At 38.8% G+C, this 27458-nt stretch overlaps 1 protein-coding gene across 1 annotated transcript; it reads right to left on the bottom strand.

Annotated features, from left to right (window-relative positions):
• Nucleotides 1-1250: 1250 nt before the first annotated feature.
• p2rx5 (purinergic receptor P2X, ligand-gated ion channel, 5) lies at nucleotides 1251-26121 on the bottom strand. The gene is made up of 12 exons (XM_017714897.2): nucleotides 25553-26121; nucleotides 19946-20096; nucleotides 18023-18094; nucleotides 16669-16744; nucleotides 11469-11553; nucleotides 11235-11315; nucleotides 6316-6457; nucleotides 5804-5943; nucleotides 3707-3800; nucleotides 3555-3620; nucleotides 1866-1951; nucleotides 1251-1772 (listed from the first exon to the last, which is right to left on the bottom strand). Exons 1-12 carry the CDS (start codon nucleotides 25684-25686, stop codon nucleotides 1481-1483), a joined length of 1419 nt encoding a protein of 472 aa, XP_017570386.1. The 5' UTR covers nucleotides 25687-26121; the 3' UTR covers nucleotides 1251-1480.
• Nucleotides 26122-27458: the final 1337 nt, after the last annotated feature.

Genomic DNA, 27458 nt, shown 5'->3' with positions numbered 1-27458 from the left:
TACGTTTTACAAATTAAAAGCCATTAAATTGTTCAATTTGAAAACGTAGCTTCTGATTTTAGGATGCTTTTGACAACGTATCGCACACATATCAAATAATACTGGGTCGCAGGGATGTGCATTAAATAATGTTACCTGCTACTGAGCTAGCATACACATATCCATAAATATAGATATGAATTACTTCAATGAGTGCTTTTATACCTGGTTTACGTTATGGCAAAATTTGGTCTTAAATTACATGTGAGGTGGCATTAAAAAACAAAAACTTAAAGGCCCATATCTTACATTCTTGTATACTTTTTCCCCTTCTGAAGTCTTCTTTTTTGTATTTTGTATTTTTTGAGGTTTTATGTAAATTAAATAATCATAATTCAACTTCAAATATCTTGGGTCAACCATCCAGAGCAATGGACAGTGTAGAAAAGAGGTGAAGAAGAGGGTGCAGGCAGGATGGAGTGGGTGGAGACGGGTGTCAGGGCTGATGTGTGACAGAAGGATAGCAGCGAGAGTGAAAGGGAAGGTTTACAAGACAGTAGTGCGTCCTGCTATGATGTATGGTTTGGAGACTGTGGCCCTGTCTAAAAGACAGGAGGCTGAGCTGGAGGTGGCGGAGATGAAGAGGCTGAGATTATCGTTGGGAGTGACAAGGATGGACAAGATTAGAAATGAGCAGATCAGAGGGACAGAGAAGGTGGAGCAGTTTGGAGATAAAGCCAGAGAGGCCAGGCTGAGATGGTTTGGACATGTGTTGAGGAGGAATAGTGGATATATTGGGCAAAGAATGTTGGAGATGGAGCTGCCGGGCAGAAGGAGAAGAGGTAGACCTCAGAGAAGGTTTATGGACGTAGTGAAGGTGGACATGGAGATGGTTGGTGTGAAAGTAAAGGAGGCGGTGGATAGGGCAAGATGGAGGCAGATGATCTGCTGTGGCGACCCCTAAAGGGAGCAGCCGAAAGAAGAAGAAATAATTATAATTCACCTAGATAACCACTTTCCAATCTCTCTTTTGGAATTAAACAGGACTTTAAGACTGATGCACATAAATGATCTTTGTTATGATTGGCATAACAGGCAAAGCACTCAAAGCTGAAACACTCCTTATAACTAGTGCAAATAGGCAGAGCTAAAGTGCTGTAGGCTGAATTTTGAATAAGAATTGATTCAAAATGGACTGTCCTTGCAGTTTAGTTTCCATATATGCACTGGATTGGGGGATGTTACGTTTTTTAAAATCAACAATGTTTATATACTACATCAAATTCTTTATTTAAAAAAGTGAGGAAGTTTTAGTTTTCCATAATATGGGCCCTTTAGAAAGCATCAAACTGAACTGCCAGCAGACAACCTGTTGTTTCCCAATGGTTCTGAAAGCTGATTGACAGGTGGAAGGACCTGCACGTGAGCTCAATTTTTCCTTCATTTCCTCCTATAAAGACAATCCTGAGGGTGGTGGCGACCGTCTCTTTGCTTTGTCCCTTCATTTCAAAGGGCTGCGTGGGGTTGTGGAAGACCAGACTGGAGACATGGCCTTTCTCTCAGGATTGCGGTGGAGTTTGACCGTGGGCTGTTCTCTTGTTTCAAGACTGTGAGGTTTCAGTGAAGAGTCTACAGCCACAGGCTGCCTCACTGGACTGTGAGCCGATGGGGACGACACTGGTGTGAGTGGTTGTTCCTCTGCAGCCGACTTGTCCTCTTTCCTGTGGTGTCCATCCTGGGTGTGTCGGTGGTGTCTGCCATGCTTCATGTCTCTGGGCCTTTGCTCCCTATTTCTACAGTGGGTGACATAAGCACATGTGACAGTATGGGTGGATGCCATTTACGCTTTACAGTCGCCCTCAAAAATACCTTTAAGTGAGGCTTACCTTCCAATAGGCTCAAATTTCCTCTCTCTGTAGAAAGAGCTTGTGCTCGTCATGTAGAGCAGGATCATGTCACAGATGAACACGCCCTAGTGAGAAATATAGAATTAACAGAAGAGTACAGCACATACACGCTCTTCTGTCAAGCTGTCTCCATTCCTATTGTTGTTCTATACCAAGTTTCACTAAAGGTGTGATATTCTGAAGCAACAGAAAATACTGAGACACTTCCTGTTGCTTACAAAGTGGTGTGAGGCAGGTGGGAAAACAGCAGATGGCACTGGCTGCCATTCTCTTGTTGATGGTGAAGAATGATAAAAGAGTGCCCTCTTGTGGTAAAAGCTTTAGTCAGCTTTTTGACTTCTGTAAGTATTTGGGTACCAGTGGGCAACTAGTATTTTATTGCCCTTTAGCAAAAAAGCATTTGTGTGAAAATTACCTACTCAAACTTTACTTCTGTTAATAATTATTTGAATTTCTGGCATCAAAAAACTGTGGATTAAAAGTTAAACATGTGAATAGATGAGCTACAACACACCCCCTCCTGCATAATCAAAGGAAAACATGGAAAAAAAGTACCCAAAACTGGACCTCCAAAAATTCTTAAAAGATTTCGTGAAAATGAGACTCCAAACAGCCGTATAAGACCTGGTAGACAATCAAAACTATGCCCATCATCTTTGAGACAGGAGAAAATCAAGCTCTAACAGCTTTCACTCTTCTGGGAAGCTTTCTACAAGATTTTGGAGTCAACAGCAATTTTTGCCCATCCATCCAGAAGAGCATTTGTGAGGTCAGATACTGATGTTGGACCAGAGGGCCTGGCTCAATCAATCTCTGTTCTAGTTCATCCCATAGGTGTTTGACGGGGTTGAGGTCAAAGCTCTGTGAGGGTCAGTCAAGTTCTTCCACACCAAACTCACCCAACCATGCCTTTATGGAGTTTGCTTTGTGCACTGTGGCTTAGTCAAGCTGGAACAGAAAATGGGTGTGACAGAAACACCTGAACTCAGTAATTAGGAGGTGTGTCCCAATACATTTGTCTATATAGTATATGTAGACAAAAAAGGAAAATTTGCAAATCAAACAAAGAAGCTGTAAACTATGAACTGACCACCCCAGAGTCCAGAACTCAACTTCATTGAATTGTAAAAAGCAGGAAATGGAACCACGTTCTAAGACTGAACTATAGAGGTGCGGAATAATATCCCTGCAGATTCTTGGCAAATCTGAAAACAAGTCGCCTGCGAAGAATGGAAGCTGTAATAAAGGCAAAGAGTGGACACACTGAATACTGAAAAAATACATATTAAATTTGGCTGTTGAGGCTTCTGTGCAATATTCTGTTAAATAAATTTATTCTGTTTTTTTCCTGACACTGAAAAGCGAGTAACTTGTACATCATGGCAATTTTGACTGGAAATGAAACAAATGAAGGGTGGCCTCTGATTTACTGTATGTCTTCAAGTTTAGTGCCAGTCTCAAGCTGTTTGATCACATATATGGTTTCCAATGTTGGAATCAAAAATTACCAACAGCTCCTTTGGTTCAACAAAATAATCCTAGCTTTTCTCTCAGGAAATGACTAGAGAAATGGTTTGCTGTAAAGTGTGAGACAAAAAAAAGGAAAAAGTAAGAAGCAAGCAAAAAAAAAAGTAGCAATTTTACAGTCAACTGACAAGTTACACTTACAGCACCCAATAAGGCAAGTCCAGATCCAATGTTCACCACCGTGGGAATAATATTAAACTTCCCTGCCTGGAAAGTAACCAAATAAGATAAGTAAGGACTGGAATAATATATTAATAGTATTATAGGTCATGAATAGCAGCCGCCTTCCTTACTTGCCCATTGACCATTATATCAAATCGAATGCCGTAGACTTTATACAGAGAGCGATACGTCCGTTCGTCTGCATCTCTGTAATATCGAGCAAATCTGCAAGACAAACAGCTGTGATCAATCAAAGGTGAACTGTCAATGTATAGATATGAATATTACAGGTTCTCTGTTCTTTCATCCAGAAAAGAAAACTGTCATCATTATTTGGACAAAACCTGCTCATCTTACCAAAAGGCACTGAAGCCGAGTGTTTTATGAAATATATCCATAATACTAGTAAGTAGCTGTGTTGTGATAGAGGAGCATTCTGGCCTAAAACTGAAGTTTAATGTTATTTGTCATGTCATGCAGTGTTCTGTAGCGCAGCATTGTGTTTCTCAGCCTCAGCGTTTTCACAGAATTCACAACTTTATATTCCTTTCATGTTCTCTCACTACAAATCCCAGCATGCATTATGCATAGAACTATTGTGTGTGTGTCTGTGGTGTCAACCATTCCTGACTAGCAGTCTCACCACAGTAAATACAACCAAGTTAGAATTAGCGGAACTCCTCCCTCAGTCATCGAACAAAACCACTAACACCAGAGACATTGCTTTTACCCTTTCAGCTAGAGAAGAGAAGCCAAACTGAGGTGCATTATCTAGACTTGTTGTCCACCTGATGAGTTATGTCTATTGTCCCAGGAATATATTCTTTGCCATAATGATTTAAAGAGGGTTACTACAGTTTATACGTCACAAACTAATGAAAAAGCAAACTTTTAAAACAGCCTGTGCCCAAATATCCACCCTAAAGCAGTTGTAGGTATTCAAAAGGTCTTCCCACCTTCAACATACATCATCAGAGAGCGGGGTTTCTATTCTTTAAACATGAAAATCTCACTCGAGAGACTGCTGCAGCGCTAAAGAGAGAAGCGAATATGCACATTTACAACAGATATCTTTTACATGCTACATAGCATTAGGTAAGCTAAGACTGAGGCGTTTGTATTTCATGTGCATGGGTGTCCTTGCTTGAAATATTATGCTGTATGTTGCTGCGAACTGATAGAAAAAAGCAGGGGGGGTTGTGGCTCCTTGTCAATTTTTTTTGGCCAACTCGGCATGTTAAAGCAAGCAGAGTTTTAAAGTATTTGAATATTAAAGAGAAAACAATTTTTTCAAAGGTTTTAGCTAAAATGGCGCACAAAGAGTTCATTAAACTAAGTAATGCAGAAGGAAATCGGAAGAGTAGCCTCTAGTAGTAGTATTGGCTAGTTAAGTGAACTTTGGTTCTAATGGTAGTTAATGCTGCATTCCCTGGTCACTTTAGTACCACCCAGTGGCCAGCTAATGGGTTTTACTTTCATTTTCTCGCTCTGGATTTGGCTTATGAGACGCCTTTAAAATGATGTGAGATTGGTTGTTTAAGATTGGTGCAGATTAGTTTGGGGTTTAGAAAAGAACATAGATGTAATGCCTTGCCACAATAAATGCAACCAAGCTAGCATTAGTGTAACTCCTCCCTGAGACTACGTTTTCCAGGGAAGTAATAAGCAAAGTGACCCCATTAGAGTTTGAGAGAAGTAGTCATTTGTAATGGAATATTTGATGGGTCAGCTTCTTGCTTTGGCGTTTAACCAAAGTTTTCTATTCTTGAAGCAGGTCATGTGTTTAGCTAAAAACTTTGAAAGGCTAATTTTGGACTTTATAATTCTGAGCTTGGTAACTTTCCTGTGGGGTGTGTTTGTTTATTGCTGCTCCAAGCACATATTGTTTTAACTGTAAAAATGCACATACTGCTACAAGCTAAACCTACAAGTGTGGGGTGTGGGGTTTCAGGGGTGGTATATACTGACAACTTGTGCCCCCCTCACTTTTAAAATGGCTGCTACACCCCTGGTATTATTTACAAAGTTGCAGAGGAGACAGTGTGTGGCCTACGCTTGCCCGGTCTTATTTAGCAAATATATGACACTGAACTGACTACTAAACTTTTACTTGAAATTGAAAGGTAACTACAAAAGACAAATATTACTAAAAGATGCCAAAGAAAACTTCTGATATTTGTTATTCAGTTCTCTAAATAAGACAAGCTTTCACTGGCAAGTAAGCACACCTGAAGTTGTATCCGGAGGTGACCGAATTGGTTGAGTCTTTGGAAGCGTCCAGGCGGGTGAAGCTGTACTCAGGGTTGCATTTGGAGTAATCTTTATCTAAATCACAGCTCCAGTTAATCACCACTCCAATAGATCCACCCTGTGCATGTGAAAGATAAAGAAAGAGAAGAAATTCATTGTTTATTCTTCTCCATACATTGTTAAAGAGCAAGACCATTTCATGGAAATGGCATTAGAGTGAACCTAATGTAAATTGACTGTAATGGGCTGTATACTGCTCAAGAGTTCTTCTGTGGACGTAACACAGGCCAAGTAATAAATGAGCAAGAGGAACTCATAATGAAATCACTTCCGTACTAATCGACCCTTGTATCCTCCCTCAAAGCCTCTCCCATCCTCTGCTTTGGTGTTAAGTTCACTGTTGTGATACTTTATCTCCATTTGTTCCAAACTGTAGCACACTGACGTCTAATGACATTCAAACACATTAGAACTGTACAGGGACACTTGCCTTGACAGCCATTTCTTGGAAGTTGTGACCAGTCCAGTGTACCACATCTCCAATGCGAAAGATGGGGCAGTAAGGGTTGTGGTCCTTGTTGTAGTAACATGTCTTTAGATATGTCTTGTTGGTGGTGGATAGAACATTGGATCTTAAGGGTGAAAGAGGAAGAAAAATAGTAAGTGTCACATTTCTGCTAGAGAAAGGATTCAAGACTATGTTCAAAACCATGCTCTAGTGTTTATACAGTATACAGCACTGATTTGGAAGTCTGCCAGTAGTTAATTGTGTCTGAAAGCATGTAGGCACAAACAATGTACTCCACAGAATATACAAAGTGCACTGTCTGGTTTAAAGATTCGCCACCAAGTTTCAACAGCATAATGTAAGTAAATTATTCTGTTTACTTGAATTCACAAATTCAACAATAGTGTTCTACACAATACGTCCAAAAGTATCCAGACACCCTGTCTGGTAAATTCGACTACCAGGCAGTCAATTGCACACATACATAAGTAAAAGTATTGACCAATAAAATGGAAAGCTCTTGAGCAGCCACTTAGGAGCCTAAGCGTTGGCTTGACATTTGTGATCCAGAACTAATCATCCAGCACCAGTACCTATCCTCACTAATGCTCTTGTGGCTGATTCCAATCAAATCCTCACAGCAATGTTCTAACATCTAGTGTAAAGCCTTAACAGAATAATAGAGAGACTCGTAACAATGCCTTAATATGCATTAAACAATAGCAGTAAACAGTACTTTTTTCGATCACAAATTCATTATAAAAGAACAGGAATACACAACAAAAGACATTTATATCATACACAATTAATTTTGGTCGCACCACATGAGGTTTTCAAATTCACTGAAATTTAACAGGCACAGCACTGACTGCCTAAACAAAAGAGGTCTTCATCCCACCAACGTTCACAATAAAAGTTATAATCCAAACGTAGATTTACAGATGCAATTTCACACCACATGACCTCCATATCTGGCAACTCCACAGCCCTACTTAAAATTTTTCCCCCCTAATTTGAGTCTTACAAACCTTTCAAATATTTCATATATTTCTAAGGATGATTGGCATTTTGGTGTATGATGTCATGTCCTGACATTGAAGTCTCAGAATGGTCTTGATGGTTGCACCAGATAATATTTTTAAAAAATGAACAATTATGGACAATTATGCTAGCATATCATGACAAAATTTCAAATACAAGTGCTTTGCAGTTCTGCTCAGTAACACTTCTGAAGGTATGCCAAACAGGGCAAAATAAAAATATGAAGAGGTTTTCAGTAATTTCAAACAAATTTTCAAAATTGCACTGATAGTAAGACAGTCACACCACATGATATTTTGACTCTTTCAATTTGTGAAAAATGAATAAACACACAGAAAGGTTTGGAAAAGATAAAGTGGCTATGTATGACAGATGTAGTAGATGTGATTAATGTTTGTTTTAACATATTATTTTATTAATTTTCTAAAAAACAAGCAAAAAAAAGGCCAAAAGATCCATGACATGCCACTGACCCACATTGTTCTCCTGATTTTCCAATTTAGGAAATAGTGTTAAGGGTACCATTTCAAACGTTTGTAGACTATCCCTCCCCAGGGGGCTGTATTAGCAGCTGCTGTCTAAGTGGTTATCTCAGCAGTGGCAGGACGAAATGCCTGCCCTGTAATCCCAGCTGCTCACACTGACCTTCTTCTACGTGAGTGCTGGGATTTGAAACACCAGTGCTTTGGACAGTAGCAGAGCTCTTTGATCACTACTGACCTTAATAGTGCAAATCACAAGATTATTGTAATTACTACAGATTTGTACACTACATCTACATCAATTACTACATCTCTTAGTGTTCTCCTCCAAGCGTGTTGAGCTGTACAGTGACACTACATATGCAGCACGTCTCGGAGGAAGCACATGCTAATCTTCACCCTCCCATACCTAGCTAGTGAGTGGGAACTGGTCACAACTAAATTGTGGTGTCACCACAATTTAATGCATCAATAACTAGATACCCCTTCTTAACCCTAATGTTAACCCTAATTTGACCCTTTGAACCATCCATGGTTCCAGCTTTAAGCCCAGTTCCCATGACTGACTATGACTGTAGGCCTCTTGTTCAAATCCATCTTTTAAATGGACTTTTCTCTTTTCATTGAGGCTCCCTAGATAAAACCAGTTATTTCCAGCTACTGTCATGCTGTGAATTTATCACCAAAGTACTTTGAATATGAATTATATTTTACATGGAAAACACAATTCTGATGTTGCCATACCAGTAATATCAATATAATGTCAACACTTACAAATATTTTATCAATTTTTTCCACTCCTAGTCCTTATGCAAAGTAATTCAAACCGAATAATATGAACATGACTGGAGGTGTCATGTAGGCTACTATTTGAGAGGAGACAAGGACAGCATTCAGAGAAGAAGACAATTGTTTAAATCACAAGAAGAATGCATGATTAACAGTACAAGAGGCCATGAAAGCTGAGTGTGAACAGTAAAGGAGGTCTTGTAGGTCTTTCAACAGTGACACCTGTCCTGGAGTGCACCAGGAGTTGCTGTCATAGCATCCCAAACAACAGAGAAGCAGCCTTGGTGATCCCATAACTGACGCTTTGTGTATAAATAGAGCGGGGTAAAGGCGATACATGCAGAGCGGTCTTATCTGCAGAGTCATCTGAGTCCAAACACAGCACTGTGTTTCCAGAAATCCCCCCTATAACAAGATCACATCATACACATACACACTTCACTGCTGCTACTTTGTATTTTTAAAATGGTAACTTTACGGGAGAAAAAACCATACTCTTCTTTTAATGTAAGTCAATGGAACCAGACTTTTCTCAAAGTAATTTTAGGCCAATTCTTTTGGTCCATTCATCGTAAAATTTACACACAATGTAAAGAGCAACAGGCATTTTCAAATTATGTCAAAAACTGAAAAACGGCAAAAATGGACATACAAGGTTTTATTCAGACAGCAGCGATTTCCATACACTAAGAGGGTAAACCTGCACTCTCTCACACATATGATCAAAACACAAGTCAGCTTGCCCAATGTTTTTTCTGAAACTAGGGGCATTGATAGGAAGTTACACCACCCCCTGTGCTGCAATAACTGCCTCTACTCTACTTTTTGTTTTCAAACAGTGCCACTGGGATTTGATTCCATTCAGCCACAAGAGCATTCAGGCACTGACGTAAGACCGATTAGATGTGAACTGCAAATGGTGTCCCAGTTAATCCCAGACCTCAACTGTTCCACAGAACGTGATTCTGCTTCTCCAGGGCTCAGTGGCAGGGAGCTTGATGCAACTCCGGCTGATGCTTATCATTCACACATATTGGTGCAGCCGCTCCAGAGCTCCATATTCTTTATTTCTTATATTGCAGCTTTTGCGCCAAATAGACAATCATGTGTGACTAACTATTCACTGTTAGCTTACAGTTGTAAGCAAATGTTTGGGACCCTGGCCAAATCACATATTTTGTTAATTTATGATGTGAAAGGTAAACACAACCTTTTTAAAAAGTAACTAAAATATAATATTTTTTCTGCAAATTTGGCACGTTATTTTATTTGATGATTATAAAAACAGAAAATGTTTGGACATCCAGTCAGTACCTCATTTGGTAGACAATTCTAGTTCTAGTCTTGAAGGCACAGCATGTTTAACCCCTGAAAATCCCAGGCCTATTACATTTTAAGGCTTATTATTCAGTAACTACAGGGATTTCAGTGCAAACCTGGTGAGCTAATCTAAGGTTACCGACATGTGTAACAGACATTGGGCCTGCTGAAGGGCCCTGGCCATGGTAGGGGTTAAGATTTACCCACACATTTTCAGAGATCAAGTCAGGGGATGGGAGGGGGCATTCCAAAAGCTTCAACCTGCATTTTTGAAGTAGGTACTGGTGGTTTTTGAGGTATGTTTTGGATCATAGTCCTGCTGTACAATCCAGACTCTTTTCAGCTGCAGTTTCTTCAGTGTACTTCCAGAAATTATTGATATTTAGTGAAATCCATTCTACTATCTTTATGTATGTATGTATATATATATATATATATATATATATATATATATATATATATATCCTTCCCTGCATCAATTAGTGTTATTTTCAGATTCTCAGCCAGCTGCTAGGACAAGCCCATGGTTGTTGAATGTTGAGCCCATAGTTATTTGATGACTCAAAGAATTAATTGCACTTTGGAATTGTCATCAGTTGAATATTTCTGCTTTTAACCAGTCCCGAGAAGTCAATTGAGGCCTTACGAGTTAAGTTTCGAGACTTTACATCTGGACGGAAGACCACATTTTTACTGCTATTACTACTTTATTTTTTATGTCCAAATATAAAGTAAATGTACATTAATATCAACAGGTTGTGTTTACTTCTTTCTACTTAAAAAAAACAACCAAATATGTAATTATTAGAAATTCAAATTAATTTCTTACTGGATAAAAACTGAATTACCACTTAAATTTCAAGTAAAACTTACACCATTCATTAAAATTACCTGTAAAAAACACGAACTCTTGCTAGTAAGAACTGAAATCAAACATATTAAATATATGTTACAATTTCATTTTTTACTTCTCAATCATATTTTTTTAACTATTAATAACTTTTGTTCAATTAGTTTTGTTCAAATAGAATTTATAAGGCAAAATTTTTGAATAAAAACAGCTTTTCTACAGACACTGATTCATCCTCCTAATATATAAACATATGGAATTTCTAATAGTGAAATATATGGGATTTTTATGAGTATCTTAGTGCAAAGCTAATGGTGGAGCACATGGACATATTTTGTAAGTCTAATTACACTCAGATGTCATCTGCCTACACACCTTTACACCTGCCTACCCAACAAGCGCATACGTGTCAGACTTACTTGGAGAAGTCAAACTTTGGAAATCTTATGAAGTTCTTGATGTAAATGGTGAAGTTTTCTGATTTTCCCAGCAAGGGCTTCCTAAACGATAAAAACAAAAGCTTCAGACACTTTTCAGAGGACTCCCATATCAGGCTGTAAGATGTCAGGTGTTGAGAGAATGTAAGCTGAGATCTTGCATAAATAATAAAAAAAGGCAGGTCATGTGACAGTTTAAAATGCCATTTTACTTACGAGGGTGTGTGACTGTGCTCGACAGGACACCAGCCATGAATCTCACACGTACCCGTCTCGTTCATACATCGCCCCGTCTTCACACCTGAGCCAGAACACGAGAAAAGACGGGCTTATTACTGAAATACAGACATAGTAACAAAGTTTGGAATCATCTGTTTTATTAAAGATTATACAGGGTGATTCAAAAAGATTCGTCCAATTTCGAGATGATTTATATCACTTGTAAGTCATTACAGAACAATGCAGTAAATTGTAAATGATTTAATTGAGCATAAAGTTTATTATGTAAATTTAAGCTGGCACTTTGTAATCCAATTAATCTTTTTTAATCACCCTGTATGTACAACAATGATGTCTATATACATATTAGTATTATAACATAGGCAGAAAAAGGTACTTTCGAGAGTTCTTATTAAATATTTCAAGTATCTTGAGAACAAGAAGGCCTAAAATCCTAAAACAATAAATACCATTTTGTTTTGATCTATTTACAGTCATCATTATGATTATCTGCCTGGGGATCTGGAAATTGAATGCATTGTAGATGTGTAATTTATTCTAACTTACAGCTTTCTCAGTTTTTCAATGATTGAAAAACAAATGACTGAACACATCTGAAAATCTTAATTAAGGCTTTTATCAAACAATATACAGTATTGCTCAAAACTCAGTAAGCAACCTTTCATTTATTTAAGTGCCAGGCAAAAAAACAGCAAACAGGAAATTCAACAGAACCTTAGCATGTCCTCCTGTTATTAATGCTAATAATAATTTTACTAATAATATTAATATAAAATTGTTATTGTTACAGCTTTTATTCTTTTCCTTAGACCTGTTTTCAGTTTTGCAAAGAAATCTAAAGAGATATTTTTCCACACCTCAAAAGTTCAGTCTTAGATGTTGGTTGCATTTCCTGCTTCTCATGAACTGAGAGTAATCCTCCAGATTCAACAGTCCTTAAAACTTTACTCCACATCTCAGTCCATTTTCAACACCCTAGTGTGAAGTTTCTTTGCTCATTCTTTCAGACTCATAACACGGACTTAAATGGGCAAAATGTGGCAGTAAGGTGCTCAAAAGTAAATGAAATTAAATACTGATTTAAATTGAATAAATTAAAGGCTGGTCTCTGGAGAGTAAATCCAGAGGGCATTTAGCTCCATTCCAGCAACATTTTACAATTATTTTACATGTATTTGCAATGCAAATGGATTTATAATACAGAAAACACCTATGCCAAGATAGAATATTTCAATTTAAACATTATAACATTAACATTAACATTATAGACTTCCCAAAACATTTGGTTTCCCAGACACGAATGGCCTAGTCTGGACTGCATTTTCCTCTAAATGGAGAATCTCTGTGTTGTGTAGTCTAGGACACCTTATATAGCTTATCAGATAATTAGCAAGCTAGCGAGATCTTTGAGTTAAAACTCTGACTTTTAAAGCTGGACGTTACACAGATGATAAAATAGTTCTAGAATGTCTTTTTACTAAATCTCTTTTTTACAAGCTTTTCTAACTTGTTGATGTAATTTGAAGTATATGAAGATACTGGCATGTCTTTGTTGAGACAGTTTTGGTGACTATTTACTTCCAGTGTTTTTTAGCACTGTTAGCCTAGCAGTCCCAGTTCTAAACTAAAAAAAAACAAAAAAAAAAAACTTGAAACTTAATACGTCTTAAGTGATTGAATGCATTTGGGGTAAGTGGAAAATCATGCAAATGTGATTTTTCACCAGACAATTCCCTTAATACTACACCTTAAACATTACAGAAGTTACGAGTCTGAGGCTGGTAAGACTGACCTGAAAAAGATTAAGCCACATCCTGCTCACTGTTTCTGAGGTGTGATTTTAGGTTATTGATGATCCACTGCAGGTTATGTGGGCTGTTAGGAACTTATTTACTCTTGTCATTTCATGCATCTCATGTCCAGATCACGTCCAGATATGATTTATCTACATTCTACATGTACATTTCATTAGCATCTGCGTCTTGGTTATGCAGTTTAAATTCCAAACAATCTTCTTCTGAAATTCTGGATTTCCCAGAAACAGATACATTTTATAAGAAGTAAAACCTGAAAAAACAGTTCCATGAGGTGAGAGGAGGTGTGAGGAGCTGACGCTTGCACCTTTTGTTTTGCTCTCCATGATAAATTTGGCTAAAAGAGCTCTACATGCAGTACATATTACATTACATACGCGGCTTGAAGAAACGGATAGATTTACATCTGGGACAGTTGCGTCTCCAGAAGTTGTTTAAGTAATCAGATGGCAATATTTCTCCAGTATATCCTGCTTGAGGCCACAAACTTACCTGGATCATTTTATTAGAGTGCTTAAAAAATCCCTCTATTGTTATCTCTCATACTTCTTATTCTTCTTCCACACTTTTCTGCGATTAATACAGACCGAACTGCTTAACGTACAGACTCCGTTCAAACTGCGTTTCGAAGGTCTAGGCGCTGTGACTTGTGCTGTGTATTTTTGGAGTTGATTGGATTGCTAGTTTTTAATAAAATTAAGTTTAAAAATTAAAACCTCCCATAAGAATGAATGGCAGAATGCTCTAGAACTTCAGATTCTAACTGACATCGATGATGTCGCAGCAGGCCACTCAGTCTCACAGACACAGCGGTCACACAGGGAATCTGCTTTAAAATCCTTAAACTTTCACCTAGAAACTCAGTTTCAGAAAAAACAATTCAGGTTTAAATGGTAGAGCAACTTGTCCTTTCTGAAACCTCAAAATATCTCATCATTTTATCAATTAGCTTTAGAGTTATGAGCATTTGTTTGGCACTAGGCACAGAAAACTGCCCGATTCACTCGCCTGTAAATTTCTCAAAATCAGAACCAGCTTATTTCAAGACCCCCCCCCCCTCCACACACACAGACACATACCTAAGGAGGTGTTGTTCACCTACACAGAAACACACAGAAACATACACACAATTGCAGCTCTTTTCAAGCACTCTTGCAGTTCCTTCAGAAAATGCACATCTAGTTTTTTATGCAATACTGGAAAGAAATAAGACTTCAGTCATTTTGATCAGGGACAAAAATATAAACGTTCTAAGGTAAACGGAATAAAACAATTTTTAACTACATCTTTAACAAAGATTTAGATTTAGAACCAGAACCATTTCATGCTTAAATAGTTCTTTGCATGGTGAAATGGCTCTTCAGGCTCTTCAGGAAATGGGATAGGATTATATAACAGAGGGAACACAGTGATCCACGCTTCTGTTTGTGTGATGTGTATTGTCTGTGGGATGGATGGACGGATGGATGGATGGATGGATGGATGGATGGATGGACAGATAGATAGTTGGTCTGCAGACTTTCAAGCCCCCTGACCGTCCATCCATCCATCCATCATCTGACATCTAAAGGCATCACAGACCTGTTATTGTTCCATCTCATGTGACTGAACACCACTTATCCCTATAAGAAGTTGGTGGTTGGGCGGGGGGGGGCTGTGTAACTATTTAGCATGAGAGAGTCTCGTTCATTACCGGAATTAACCAGACAAATCACTCCACCAACTAAGAATGGCCAAGCACCACCACCCACAGAATCGAGAAAGAGCTATCGATCTGTCAATCCTTTCCATGTCTGGGTCAGGTGAGGTTTCCCGTGTTGAGCCAAATGAAGCCACAGGCTCCACTCCTGGTGGTGCCATCAAGTCCATTAAGTTTCAGCTTTGCAACCATACTCCCCCAGGAACCCAAGGACCCATGGTTTCCTGCAACGTTGCCCAGCAGGTCTTTGTTGTAATGCCACCACATTGCGGGTTGGCAAGGTTTACAGTTGGAACTACAGCAGTATCTGATTGTCTTCGAACCTCCGACTTTCATTCCCGATTATTGAAAATATTCTTGGTAAAAGCTTTCGCTTTCGCCCCTCTTGTGCAGTCCCCCTGGTGCGAGCGACCCCACTGAGCTCACAACATCCGTGTGATTGGACAGATTGAGCAGATCAAGACCAGCTTTCTGAGCCTTTCTCAGATAGGTTCGGTTGGGCTTCGCCATTGTTGAAACCCTCCCTGGAAGCTGACCCGCAAAGATGGAGAGGAGCACACACGCCCATAGTGGAGTGTATTTAGCACTGGACGGTGTCCTAACCCCTGGTGGGTCGGGTATGTCATTCAATCTGAAGGGGCGGTGGCAGTGATCACGGAGCTCGTTACAGAAAAACCAAACCCTGCTGGGAAGGGACACTTGGCCACCACACCCAATGTCTTTCAGGTCGCTTGCACCGAGTATTCGCTTAAGCCAATCTTACCAAACAAACGGTCAGTGATCCATTCAGATTGTCTTTGACTTGTTAACATCTGCCGTGTACATGTCCATGTTGCTCAGAGTAAACAGATCAGCAGGTGGAATTGAGCTTTCTGTGTGCTACCGTTTTCTATTGCTGTATAAAAGAAGCTCCATACTGGCTTTGTTGTTGGACGTCTTGGTTTAGTTTCTGAGCAAAACTACACAATCATTCAGAATGCAATTCACACTGATGGGGAAACGTGCATTATTGATTTGCTTTATCAGAGTAGCATAAAAGGCCACTAAAGCGTGAAGTATATTCCAAATTTATAGCTCTGGCAACTTATCGCTATTGTTGGAGCAAAACCTCATAGGTTTTCAGTTTTTGGCACAATTTGGAAATGCCCTTTACACTGTGTGTGAATTTCATGATGAATGGATCAAAACAAATGGCCCAAAGTGACTTGGATAGAAGTCTGGTTCAATTGACTTACATTGAAAGTAAAGTGTGTTTTTCTTTCTCCTGTAAAGTTTTTGTTTTGAAGATATGAGGTTTTGTTCCGACAGCAGTGATATGTTCTCTACATATTAAAATAAATGTGACAACAGCAGTGGGAATCATGTTAATGCAGGTGAATAGTATGTACTAAAGCAGAAATATGCTTTAAAGGGTTTAAAGAACCATTTATTGAACGGTTCAATAATAAACCAAAGGTGGATCTTCTATAGTATCACTCATCACTCATCACAGAAATTCTAGGTTACCTTTACCTTTAAGTGCGTACATTTTTTGGAGTCTAGTTTCTTTGTTTCACTTTTGGTCTGAGTAGTTCAGAGCAAGCATCCATTTACTGTAAACCACATGATAAACAGAACTGTGTGTGGGTTTTTTTCCAATCTTCTGTTCAGTCATTTTTCTTACCGTGACCTGCTATGACTGTTTCTCCCTCCACACAATCAGCACTGCTTGAACAAAGACCATCTGGTACCTTTTGACTCTGAAATCATTCAAATCAACAAGACAGTAACCACAAAGTAGATCATGTGAACTGTAATGCATGCAAGAATAGCTGAAATGACACCAGCCAGAATCAAAATCATCCTACAAATCTTTAATGCTGGTTAGTCATCTTTTCATACAGTGACATACAGTAATTCAGCACACCTGATCTCAGTGTCACTGCTGGACTCAGAATAGTCCACCAGCCAAAAATATCCAACCAACAACATCCTTTGGCCACTGATGAAGGTCTAAAGGGTGACCAACACAAACTGTGCAGCTGCAGATGAGGTACTGTCTCTGACAAGGAGAACCACTACAGTAGGAATGTGTAATAGAGTGAACAGTGAGTGGATGCAGTACCTAAAAACACCAGCTGCACTACTGTATCTGACCCACTCGCACCAGCGTAGCACCCGCTAAAACACCACCTCCACGTCAGGATCACTGCAGTGCTGAGAATGATCCACCACCTGAATAATACCTGCTCTTTTGGGGGTCCTGACCATTAAAGAACAGGGTAAAAGGGGGCTAAAAAAGTATGCAGAGGAACAGATGGACAGTCTCTAACTGTGGAACTACTAAGTGCTCCTATATGGTATGTAGAACTTAAAAAATGGACAGTGAGTGCAGATACATAGAGGTGTACTGAAGTGGCTGGTGTGTGTATACTTCACATTATACTTGGAGATTCTATACTGAAAAAAGCTCACACAGTGTCCATCTTTCCAAGTAATGAAAGTAATCCTTGCCTTTATACTTAAAGGGGAATCCGACTGATCTTTAAAAAAGTCTGTATGATTAAACAATTAACACATAAAACAAAATCATTCAGAGTGGTTTGAAGTGAAATGCTCAATTTTAGAGAAATGTATAGATTCAGAATTGTTCAGAGTGGTGGTGATAGGAACCATATGTCTGAAATGTTTAACGCTTCCAAATGTTATCACTGTTTTATCTTTATTAACATTACATATAACAACTCAGAAGATGTGTAGGTTCACTGGTGGTTTTGGAGAGTAAATGAATCGGCTATATTAGTGTTGTAGCCATGGTGACCCCAGCCATGGTTCCTATCACTACCATTGTAAAGAAAGCTTAGTCTGTAAGTTTCTCTACAAAGAACAACTTCACATTAAACTACTCCGAATAACTCTGTTTACATCTCAGTGACTGGATCATGCAGAAATGTTTAAACATCTGTGGAACTCAGTTTTAAGCTTCTATTAAGCTTGTGTCCGTGTAAAATAACTTTTTGCATTTTTCGTGTATTTACCTCAGCACAGAAGCCCAGCCTTTGGTTCGGAGTCTCGAGGTAATTGGTCACTATAAAGAAGACTCTATCCCCCTTGCAAAGGAAACAAATACAGAGATATAAGTTTTAAAAATGACCAAACAATGCAAGGCTAGCTATATAATGGAAAACTTGAAAATGACCATTATCTTAACCTCTAAACTGTCTTAACCTCATGAATAGCTTATGATTTTACTCTGCTGAGTGCCTTCATCAGTATTTATCCTGAATATTTTAAACTCTGAAATTTTAGAAGTTTTAAATAAACATTAACCTTGTGGCCATGAAATATTCCCTTACACATTTAATTCAACAGTATTAAATTAAATAATATTACTTTGGCAAACGCCTCTGAACTCCAAGTGCCTGCAGCCTTTAGATTCCGCAGCCTGCTCATGAGAGACTTTTCAGATAAATCTAATTGTCAGTGCCTGCCAGAAATGAAATGAATTTCGTCCATTAAAAGCAAAGCCTCGGCAACAGTATGTAAGGTAGTGCAGGAGACGTTCTAGCTTCCAATTCAAGGACGAATTTACTAGTCGATTACAAAGACACTCCACACCATATCATCATATTGTGAAAACTCTCAATTATTACAGTTACATGTCTCATTTACAAACCTCCATTTCAGAAAAGTTGGTACAGTATGTGAAATACAAATAAAATAAAAAGCTGTGAATCACTGAACTCTGATCTGTATTAACTTGGAAACAGTTTAAAAACATCATATTTTTACCTCAACTTTTTTTGTGAATATATCTTTATTCCATATTTGAAGCTGGAACATGTTTATTATTGTGAGTCATCACTTTTTTCTTTTAACAACGCATAACAATCAAATAGGGACTGAAGACACCAACTGATCCAGTCTTGAAAGTGGATTTTTTCCTTCATATTTTGTGCTTCATAATGCAGCACACCTTTTTATTGAGAGTCAGACCAGTCCAGCTTCCGCATTCTCTAATTATGCAGCCATGCTGCTGTATCGAGTGCAAAATGTATTACAGATATCATTATAATTATTAATTATAGATCATTTGTCCACATGCCCTACTACGGCCTAACATCTGTTGAACATGAATGTTGCTGAATGACATTAACAGTGTGAGTCAGTGGTAAGGTTCACATAACTTTGGAAAACTCAAAGCGCCGAAGGTTCTAGTGTGTGCGTATGTAGAGATGACTGCACGTGAAACTTGCACTTAAACACACACACACACACACACACACACACACACACACACACACACACACACACACACACACACACACACACACAAAGCTCCCTTGTGGTTAGCACACTAGTAAATGATGCAGTTAATAATGATCCAAAGTTAATATTATTGCTGGTGGAATGTACATTTGGTGCCATGCTTAAAGAAATACTCCAGAGTTTTGCAGCATAGTCTGTATCTGTTGCATCTGTAGCTTATTTTTCATTACCAGTTACCATGCATTTTAATGCTATGCATAGACATTGACTGCTCCAATATTCCTTAATTATGTTATCATTATTCTCAAAATGTATAAAAGAGGCCAGGTCTGATTAAAATCAATACTTTCAGTTGTGTCTAGATTTTTGTCTTTGGCTGAGTTTGTGCTAACCACAAGATAGCAGGGTGTGGGTGTTCACCTTGCACAGAGGCCAAAGGAAGTTTACCTTGGGCCTGTGCAAAAAGATTTGCAGGTTTCACATGCAGTCATCTTTAAAATCACACACAGAAAAGACCAAACAATGTTTATGTGTATCCCAGTTAGCTTTATGCTAACATACTACTAGAATCCCATATGAACACTAACTATCCCCCCACCACTTTTTTAAAGTACATTTATGGCCTGAACTGAAGGTCTAGCTCTTACAGTCGAGGTTTGTCAGTATAAAGTCAGCTCAGGAATTGCACTCACCTGAGAAGGTATAACGTAGTCTTCGGCGCCCCATACCTGGATGCCTAGATCTGTGCTGTTGGTGAAGGCAACACCTTTAAGCTTAGTAAACACAGAGCTCTGGATGGCCTCTTCTCTCTCTTGGTACCCTTTCTTCCATAAGAAGACCCACCTAGAGAATAAACCCAACAATTCTGCAGATTAAAGGAAACAGAAAGATGTACATAAGAGGTTCTCAACCTTTTACACCTCAAGGTCCACCTATTTGTCACCAGAAAGCATGAAGGCCCACAGGAAAACAATTTTTTTTGCTTTAAAAACACACACACACACACACACACACACACACACACACACACACACACACACACACACACACACACATCTTCTAAGCCGTTTCTCCTTCTGGGTCGTGGTGGGTGCTGGAGCCTATCCCAGCTGTCACTGGGCAAAAGGTAGGACATACCCTGGACAGATCGGCAGTCCACTTTAAAAACTATTTTTTGGAAATTTTCAACACAGAATTTTTCCTGTGTCATGTGTACCCCTGAAGATTTAATATCAACAGATTAGGCAAACTAGTATAAGCTTGTTTTATACCTGAAATCAGGCAGAGAGGTGGCAAATTTAGCTACGATTTCACTTGCGAGTGGACAATTGATACTTCGGGGCAGCATTTCTTGTTTCTAGAGGCAAGAGGGGCAAAAAATAAATGAAGTTGCTTTGTGCACCATTGTTGGCATTAATATTCTTTTCTGTTTGAGACCATTTTACCATTTATTTAAGTACCATTGCTGGCCCACTATGGACCAGACCATTTGCTCCTCCTTAGTCTTGGCCCCAGACCACCTGAGGGGGATGATCTAGTGCAACCTTGAGAAACCCTCGTCTAGAGTCTTTACATAGTGCAACACTACTACACATTAAAGGAAAAGTATCATGTAAATGCTGTTAGATGCAAAAGTTATTAGTAACATGGCTTCAACAATTTTCTCGGATGGCATGAGAGATCAGAAATTCTCAGAAAATCGTTTGCATGAATTTGAATGAAGTGGTGTTTCAGCCAAAAAAATGAATTAACATAATTCCTCCTTCATCAAGGCACCTGATCAAACAAGACATGACTGGTGTCTGAATGTGGTTCTTTCTGCACTGGATCTAAGGCTAATGTTGCTAACAAGTAATGGAAGCTTATAGACACCTGCTAGCTTTATGAAAACTTCACAAAATCACACACCTGAAACCACACTGAGCTTTTAAATACTCTCAAACAGATGCAGATTCTAGATGTAGACATAGATGTAGACACTGTGACCACTACAAAAAGGGACAAAAGTACAGTGCCTGGCTAAAAACAGTACTGGCAGCCTAGCTAACAACAATAATAGCAGCCTAACTAACAGCAGTACTAACAGCCTGGCTAACAGCAGTACTTGAAGCCTGAACTTTGTCTGTAGTTTTGGACTTTTGGAGAAAATAGTGTAAATTTGGCCGCAGCACCACTTTAAAAGTTTTCAATGACACTACAAAGCATAAGGACACGGGAATGATGAGTGTGACTCAGCTGGCATCTGTACAGTGATGTAATGAGCACTAGTGTAATAGTAGAGAAAGGCTGGTGTCACATTCTAATAAATCTCTGCAGCACTTAATGGACTACAAGAACACAAATGTTTCCCTCTCCATGACAGAAGTATAACAAAAGTGTGACTAACCACCAGCAGTAAGATTACTCCTTACATTTGGTGAATGTAATGCATCCTTTAATCCATCCATATAGGTTTTGTAATTGAATACTAATCATACAGTTCAATATAGTCTATAAAGTAACATTGGGTGGGCTTGGCTGTATTATGTCATTGATTTTCTAGGTGAAAATAAATGAACTCTTCCTCTATAGAGAAGACATTGAAATATGACTCTTTTTTGCAAATATGAGTGCAAAATTTCTATTTATTCATTTAGAGTTTAACGGTTTAATATGTTTTTTGCTCAATATTGTATATCCACCAAGAAAGTAATAACTGTACATTAAAATGTGCAGAACTGTGTTCTCATTAGATAATATGTTTAATTTCATTAGACATGGAGTGCCCAAACTTTTGCATACAACTTTAAAGTTGTATACAAAATCTGCATTTGCTTTCATACAAGCATGCTTTAAAAAAATTGCACCCAATTTTTTCTTTGAAGGCTGGGAATCCACAGGATTTTGGAGCGTATTTGTGGAAATTGAGCCCACATGGGTAAATTGCTAATTGTGTCTAAAATGTCTTTGTATGCTGTAGCATTAATATAACACTCTGCTGGAACTAACAGGCCCATCGCAAACCCCGAATAGTAGCCTCAGACCATTATTCCTCCTCAACCAAACTTTACTGTTGACACAATGCAGTCTAGTAGGTAGTATTCTCCTGGCATTCTCTTAACCCAAATTCACCCATCAGACAACCAGATAGTGAAGCATGATTCATCACTTCTGAAAAGACACTTCTACTGCTCCAAAGTCTAATGGCAAAATGCTTTACACCACTCTAGTCAATGCATAGCGAACTTAAGCTTATATGCAGCTGCTTGGCCTTGGAAACCCATTTCATGACGGTCTCAGTGCATAGTATTTGTGCTGATGTTGCTTTCAGAGGGAATCAGCACTTGACAGCCCCATTCGGTGAGTTTGTGTGGTCTACCATTGTGTGACCAAGCTGTTGTTGCTTCTAGATGCATTCCATTTATAGCACTAGCACTTACAGTTGCCCAGGGCAGATCTAGCAGGGCAGAAATTTCATGGACTGACTTGTGGCAAAGGTGGCAATCTACGACAGTGCAATATTTAAAGTCACTGAATTCTTTAGTACAACCCATTCTACTGCCAGTGTTTGTATATGGAGATTGTGTGGTTATATGCTTGATTTCATACACCTGTTGGCAATGGGTGTGGCTGAAACACTTCGTAACCAATAATTAGGAGGGGTGTCCCAATGCTGTATATATATATATATATATATATATATATATATATATATATATATATATATCTTAATCTATTCTTCTTTAAATTAAATCAAGTGTTGCTGACAGAATTGAACAAATCCATGCAACAGCTGGAGTGTCAGAGAAATCAGGAATGAAAACTGCATTTTTCAAACTGTATTCTTCTAACTAACATAACAACCTTTTAAATTAAAGATTCTTCAATTTTTTAATTTATGTTCATTTGCATTTATTACAAAGCTATATAGTATTTTTACTATATAGTACTTTTGTTTCAGTGCTTGACTGTGAATCATGCAGGTCTAAGTCATTTGTTGAGTTCTTTTGTTTTTTGGTGTTAACCTTGTTACCGGTTTTGCCGGTTTCTGAGTGATGGATATGCTTGTGATAAGAATGTCTTCCTTCTATTTGACCCTGCCATCTGTGATGAAGACTTAAAGAAATGCCCTAAAAAATAATAAAGACTGCACAAATGTTTACAGCCTGCCACATGCTATCCAGACACTAACATTTATAAAAGCAACTACACAAACTCACCTCAGCTGCCTTACACATTCCTTTCTCATGAGCATTTAAATGGGCTAAATGAGATTTCTGAGAACAGATAAGATAATCCACCTGCGTAACGAAGGGTGAAGAAGTCAAAGGAAAGGTGATTTCCAAAAATATTAAAACATATTGTCATATTATGTTACTCCTCCTGTGGACCACCAGCTGGGCCAGTCCACTTCAGAATGGCTCTTTCCAGTTTAGGAAATGCCCTTTCCTTTGGTTTTCCCCTTCATTACAAGTGGATCATAGGTGGCCCTATGAGTCTGAAAGGATGTGCTTAAAAAAAAAAAGCTCTTAAAAAAGAAAATAGACAAAAACTGTACTAGAACTTTGTTATTGGGATTACTTGGAAGGTGAGAAGCAGAAACTACAACCAACTTCTAAGACTGAACTTTGAAGGTGTGGAAAAACATTCCTGCAGATTTCTTTGAAAACCCGAAAAGCAAGTCTCCTGAAAAGAACAGAGGCTGTAATAAAGGCAAAGCATGAGGACACCAAATTTAGTATTGATACATTTAGTGCATCCATCCAGTATTGAATGTTTTCCATTAAACCTTTTCTTGTTGTTGTCCAAAAAGATCATAATTTCATAGATATAAATACACATATTGCAATTATGTCATTGTTATACATTTTGCCATGTGTAATGTCACATATGTTGCAATGTAACACATTATATACAAAGAGAGAGCAGGAGCGAGGCCACCTTTTCATTCAGGTTTCTTGATTAATTACAAATAAGTTACAAACTTATGTTGTTTTTTTTTCCTGCTAATTTTAGTGCTCAGTGTCTATTTATTTGCTTGATCATAACTTGTACAGACAAAAATAAAACACAAAATGTGCCATAACTTTTGCAGTAGCTACATTTTAGATTTGTTTTGCTCAGGTATGTTGAGTTCAGCATATAAATATGACAGTAATTGCGTTTTAAAAGATCAAAATCTTTAGAGTTCAGTTTCAGTTTTTATTATTACAGCTTACATTCGTTTGAGACTTGCTTTCAGTTTTTAAAAGGAAGCTGCATAAGTATTTTTCCACACCTTTAAAGTTCAGTCTTAGAAGTTGGTTGCATTTTCTCTTGATCTGTATATTACATCTGTGTAGCCTATATTATAATATGTACTGAGTAAATGAATAAATATAAAAGTACAAACATTTTACATTCTGTACTAAAGCTAATAGACAAATAGGCAAATCAAACGCAAATGTGCACTCTGCATTAAAGTGCTTTGGCTTGTATTTGCATGTCGTAGTCACAGCTTAATCTTAAAGGGGAACCATTTTTTCAACATTTCTGGACAAATCAGTCCTTTAGACGTAAACAGATTCATTCAGGGTGGCTTATTGTGAAAGATTATGAAGAAACTCTTTACGGTTTTGGTGATAGGAACCAGAGGCCACCATGTCTACAACACAAATATAGCCATTTTATGCACTATCCAAAACCACCAGTGAACCTAGATGTCTTCTGAGGCTGTATACGTGACAATGATGATAAAATAAGCATGATTTTTAAAAAAATACGTTTTCTTTGGGTACTTTATTTACCTCACAGCGTCCTACATCTATCCCTCCACCATGAATGGATTCAAACACATTTTAAGCCATATATTAATCACAAAACTATCATAAAACAAAGTGTCAGTCATGAGCCATCATAAATCTAACCTTTAATGTAATAGCTATCTGTGAGGGAGCTTTTAGAGGTGGTCGTCTGGTTCCTATCAGCACCAACACTGTGAACAACTCTGACTCTTCAAGTTTCTCTAGAACAGAGCATTTCAGACCAAACCCCTCTGAATGGATTTGTTTACGTCTCAACCATTTAACTATGTAGAACTTTTGAAAAATTGGTGGAGTTCCCCTTTAACACCCAGTGCCTCGGGCAGACCCGCAGCCTGGGCTCCTTCATGGGCTGCACGGAGCAGCTGGCTAACCCTGGTCTACAAATAGCCCTACACGGTTATGGGCAGCAGGACGAGCAAGGCAGGCTGCTTTCGGCCAGAAACCGGACTAACAGAACAGCAGCAGGTATTACAGTGTTCAGGGTGTGCTGGTTGAGAAAGCAGCAGGAGGACTTACCCAATCAGGTATCCAATCACTCCCAGCTGGAAAAGCCTGAAAATTACCCCTACTTTCTTGTTCTTTGCGATCATGAACTTCTCGGTCTTGTAATCGAGAAGGGAGTAGAAGAAGCTGCCCCAGCTCTGTGCCATTCCCGCGGCTGCTCTGTGGCCGGTCACCTCTAGCGAGTCCGCGCGTTGGATCAGCTGTCATGAGCTCGCCTCAGCGCGCGTGCAGGCGGTGAAATAGGAAACACGTTCCTTTTTTCGTCCCCTCAGCTTTATATCTACGTCTTTTTCAGATAACGCTGTTTTTTTTATCTCAGTGACACGATCTATTCTGGGAAATGTCGAGAAAAAGCACGAAGATGAAATCAGCTTCTTATTCGCCAGCTTTCTTTTTTTTTTTTTAATTTTCCGTTCCATCTTAAATGGTGCAGCAGTTACGTTCTGATGCCTCAGGCTGCACCATTTAAGGTGGAACGGCGAGTTCGAATTCTAAAAAATAAGACGCTAACTATGAATAAGAAACTAACTTTAGCCTCGTCGGAGACTTTACATGATAAATACCCCCCTCCCCCAAGCGAGTCCAGGCGCTGTAGCTGAGTAGGTGCATCTAATCTGAGAGAAGAAAGCAGATTGAAGGCTGAACTACAGGTTGGATTATATTGCTCTTATCAGATAACATGTTTCTCCCTGCGTGGAGAAGAGCAATGGAAGTGCATGAGATAAAAATATACAGTTATTTGACACCTTATTCCTCCTCCTCTGGATGACTATGTGGCATAAACTCCTTTAAGGTGGTGACACCTGCCTGCTATGTAAATAAGATTTGAATGCAATTGCACTTGCAAATTGTGCATCTCTGTGCTTCTGTTTTAGCAGAGTTCAGCAAAGATTTGTGTGGAGCCTAGAAACAGGGTGATCATGGTATTCATCATAAAAGACCTTGCCTTTGGGTGCAAATGTCATGCAACATGGGGAAGGTGAAGACGTAAAAGTGAAGAAGCTTCCTAATGTTCATAAAGCTGCAGAACCACAGCAAACACATTAGCATCTCTGTCAGCATATTTGGTTCAATAATATACAAGTAGAAAGTTCACAGAACCGCAGCTTATCTTTTCCCGACAGGTGAGCCACGCAAGATTTCATAGCATGCTCTTAGAATAACGATAAGAAAGGTGAGCGAGAAGCCAGTGGTCACTCCAAAGGAGTTGTTGGATGATCTGAAAGGCAGGAACAATAATTCAGCTTATCATGTTTGGAGAAAGAAGAACTGCGCACAATGTCTCAAGTAAACCAGACCAACAGTGAAGTATGAAGGTGGGAGCATCATGATGTGCCCAAGGCCCAATCCTATTTCATCCCTTGCACTTACCACTTTGCCCTACCACTTAGCAAAGTATTAGGGCTACATAGCCCTCCAAATGGACATTTTTAAGAATCACACTCCAAACAGAGTGTTAGGACAAAAAAGAAAACCTGGCAAGATGGCTGAAACCCACAAATGTGAGTATTTTCTTGGTTAAGAAATTAGGATAACAACTCTATTATCTCAGTTTAATGACATTTCAAGCTATTATGGTCCTTCTCTTCATAACAAGCATGAAAAATCGCTTGTAGCATGCCAGTGTCTCGCTCGTACCATGCCGATGTCTCTAAATTTCCTGTTCCACCTTAAACTTGGTTGGTTAGTGTAGTGGTTAACACCTCTGCCTTCTACACTGTAGACTGGGGTTCAATCCCCACCTGGGTAAGTACCCTACACTATACCAATAAGAGTCCTTGGGCAAGACTCCTAACACCACCTTCGCCTACCTGTGTAAAAATGATCAAACTGTAAGTCGCTCTGGATAAGAGCGTCAGCCAAATGCCGTAAATGTAAATGTAAATAGTCCAGCAGTTCTGACGCCTGAAGCGTCAGA

Source organism: Pygocentrus nattereri, chromosome 23 (assembly GCF_015220715.1).
Source record: "Pygocentrus nattereri isolate fPygNat1 chromosome 23, fPygNat1.pri, whole genome shotgun sequence".
NCBI classification, from domain to species: Eukaryota; Metazoa; Chordata; class Actinopteri; order Characiformes; family Serrasalmidae; genus Pygocentrus; species Pygocentrus nattereri.
Note: the sequence above shows the minus strand (reverse complement) of the source record. Positions and strands in the feature narration are given on the sequence as shown.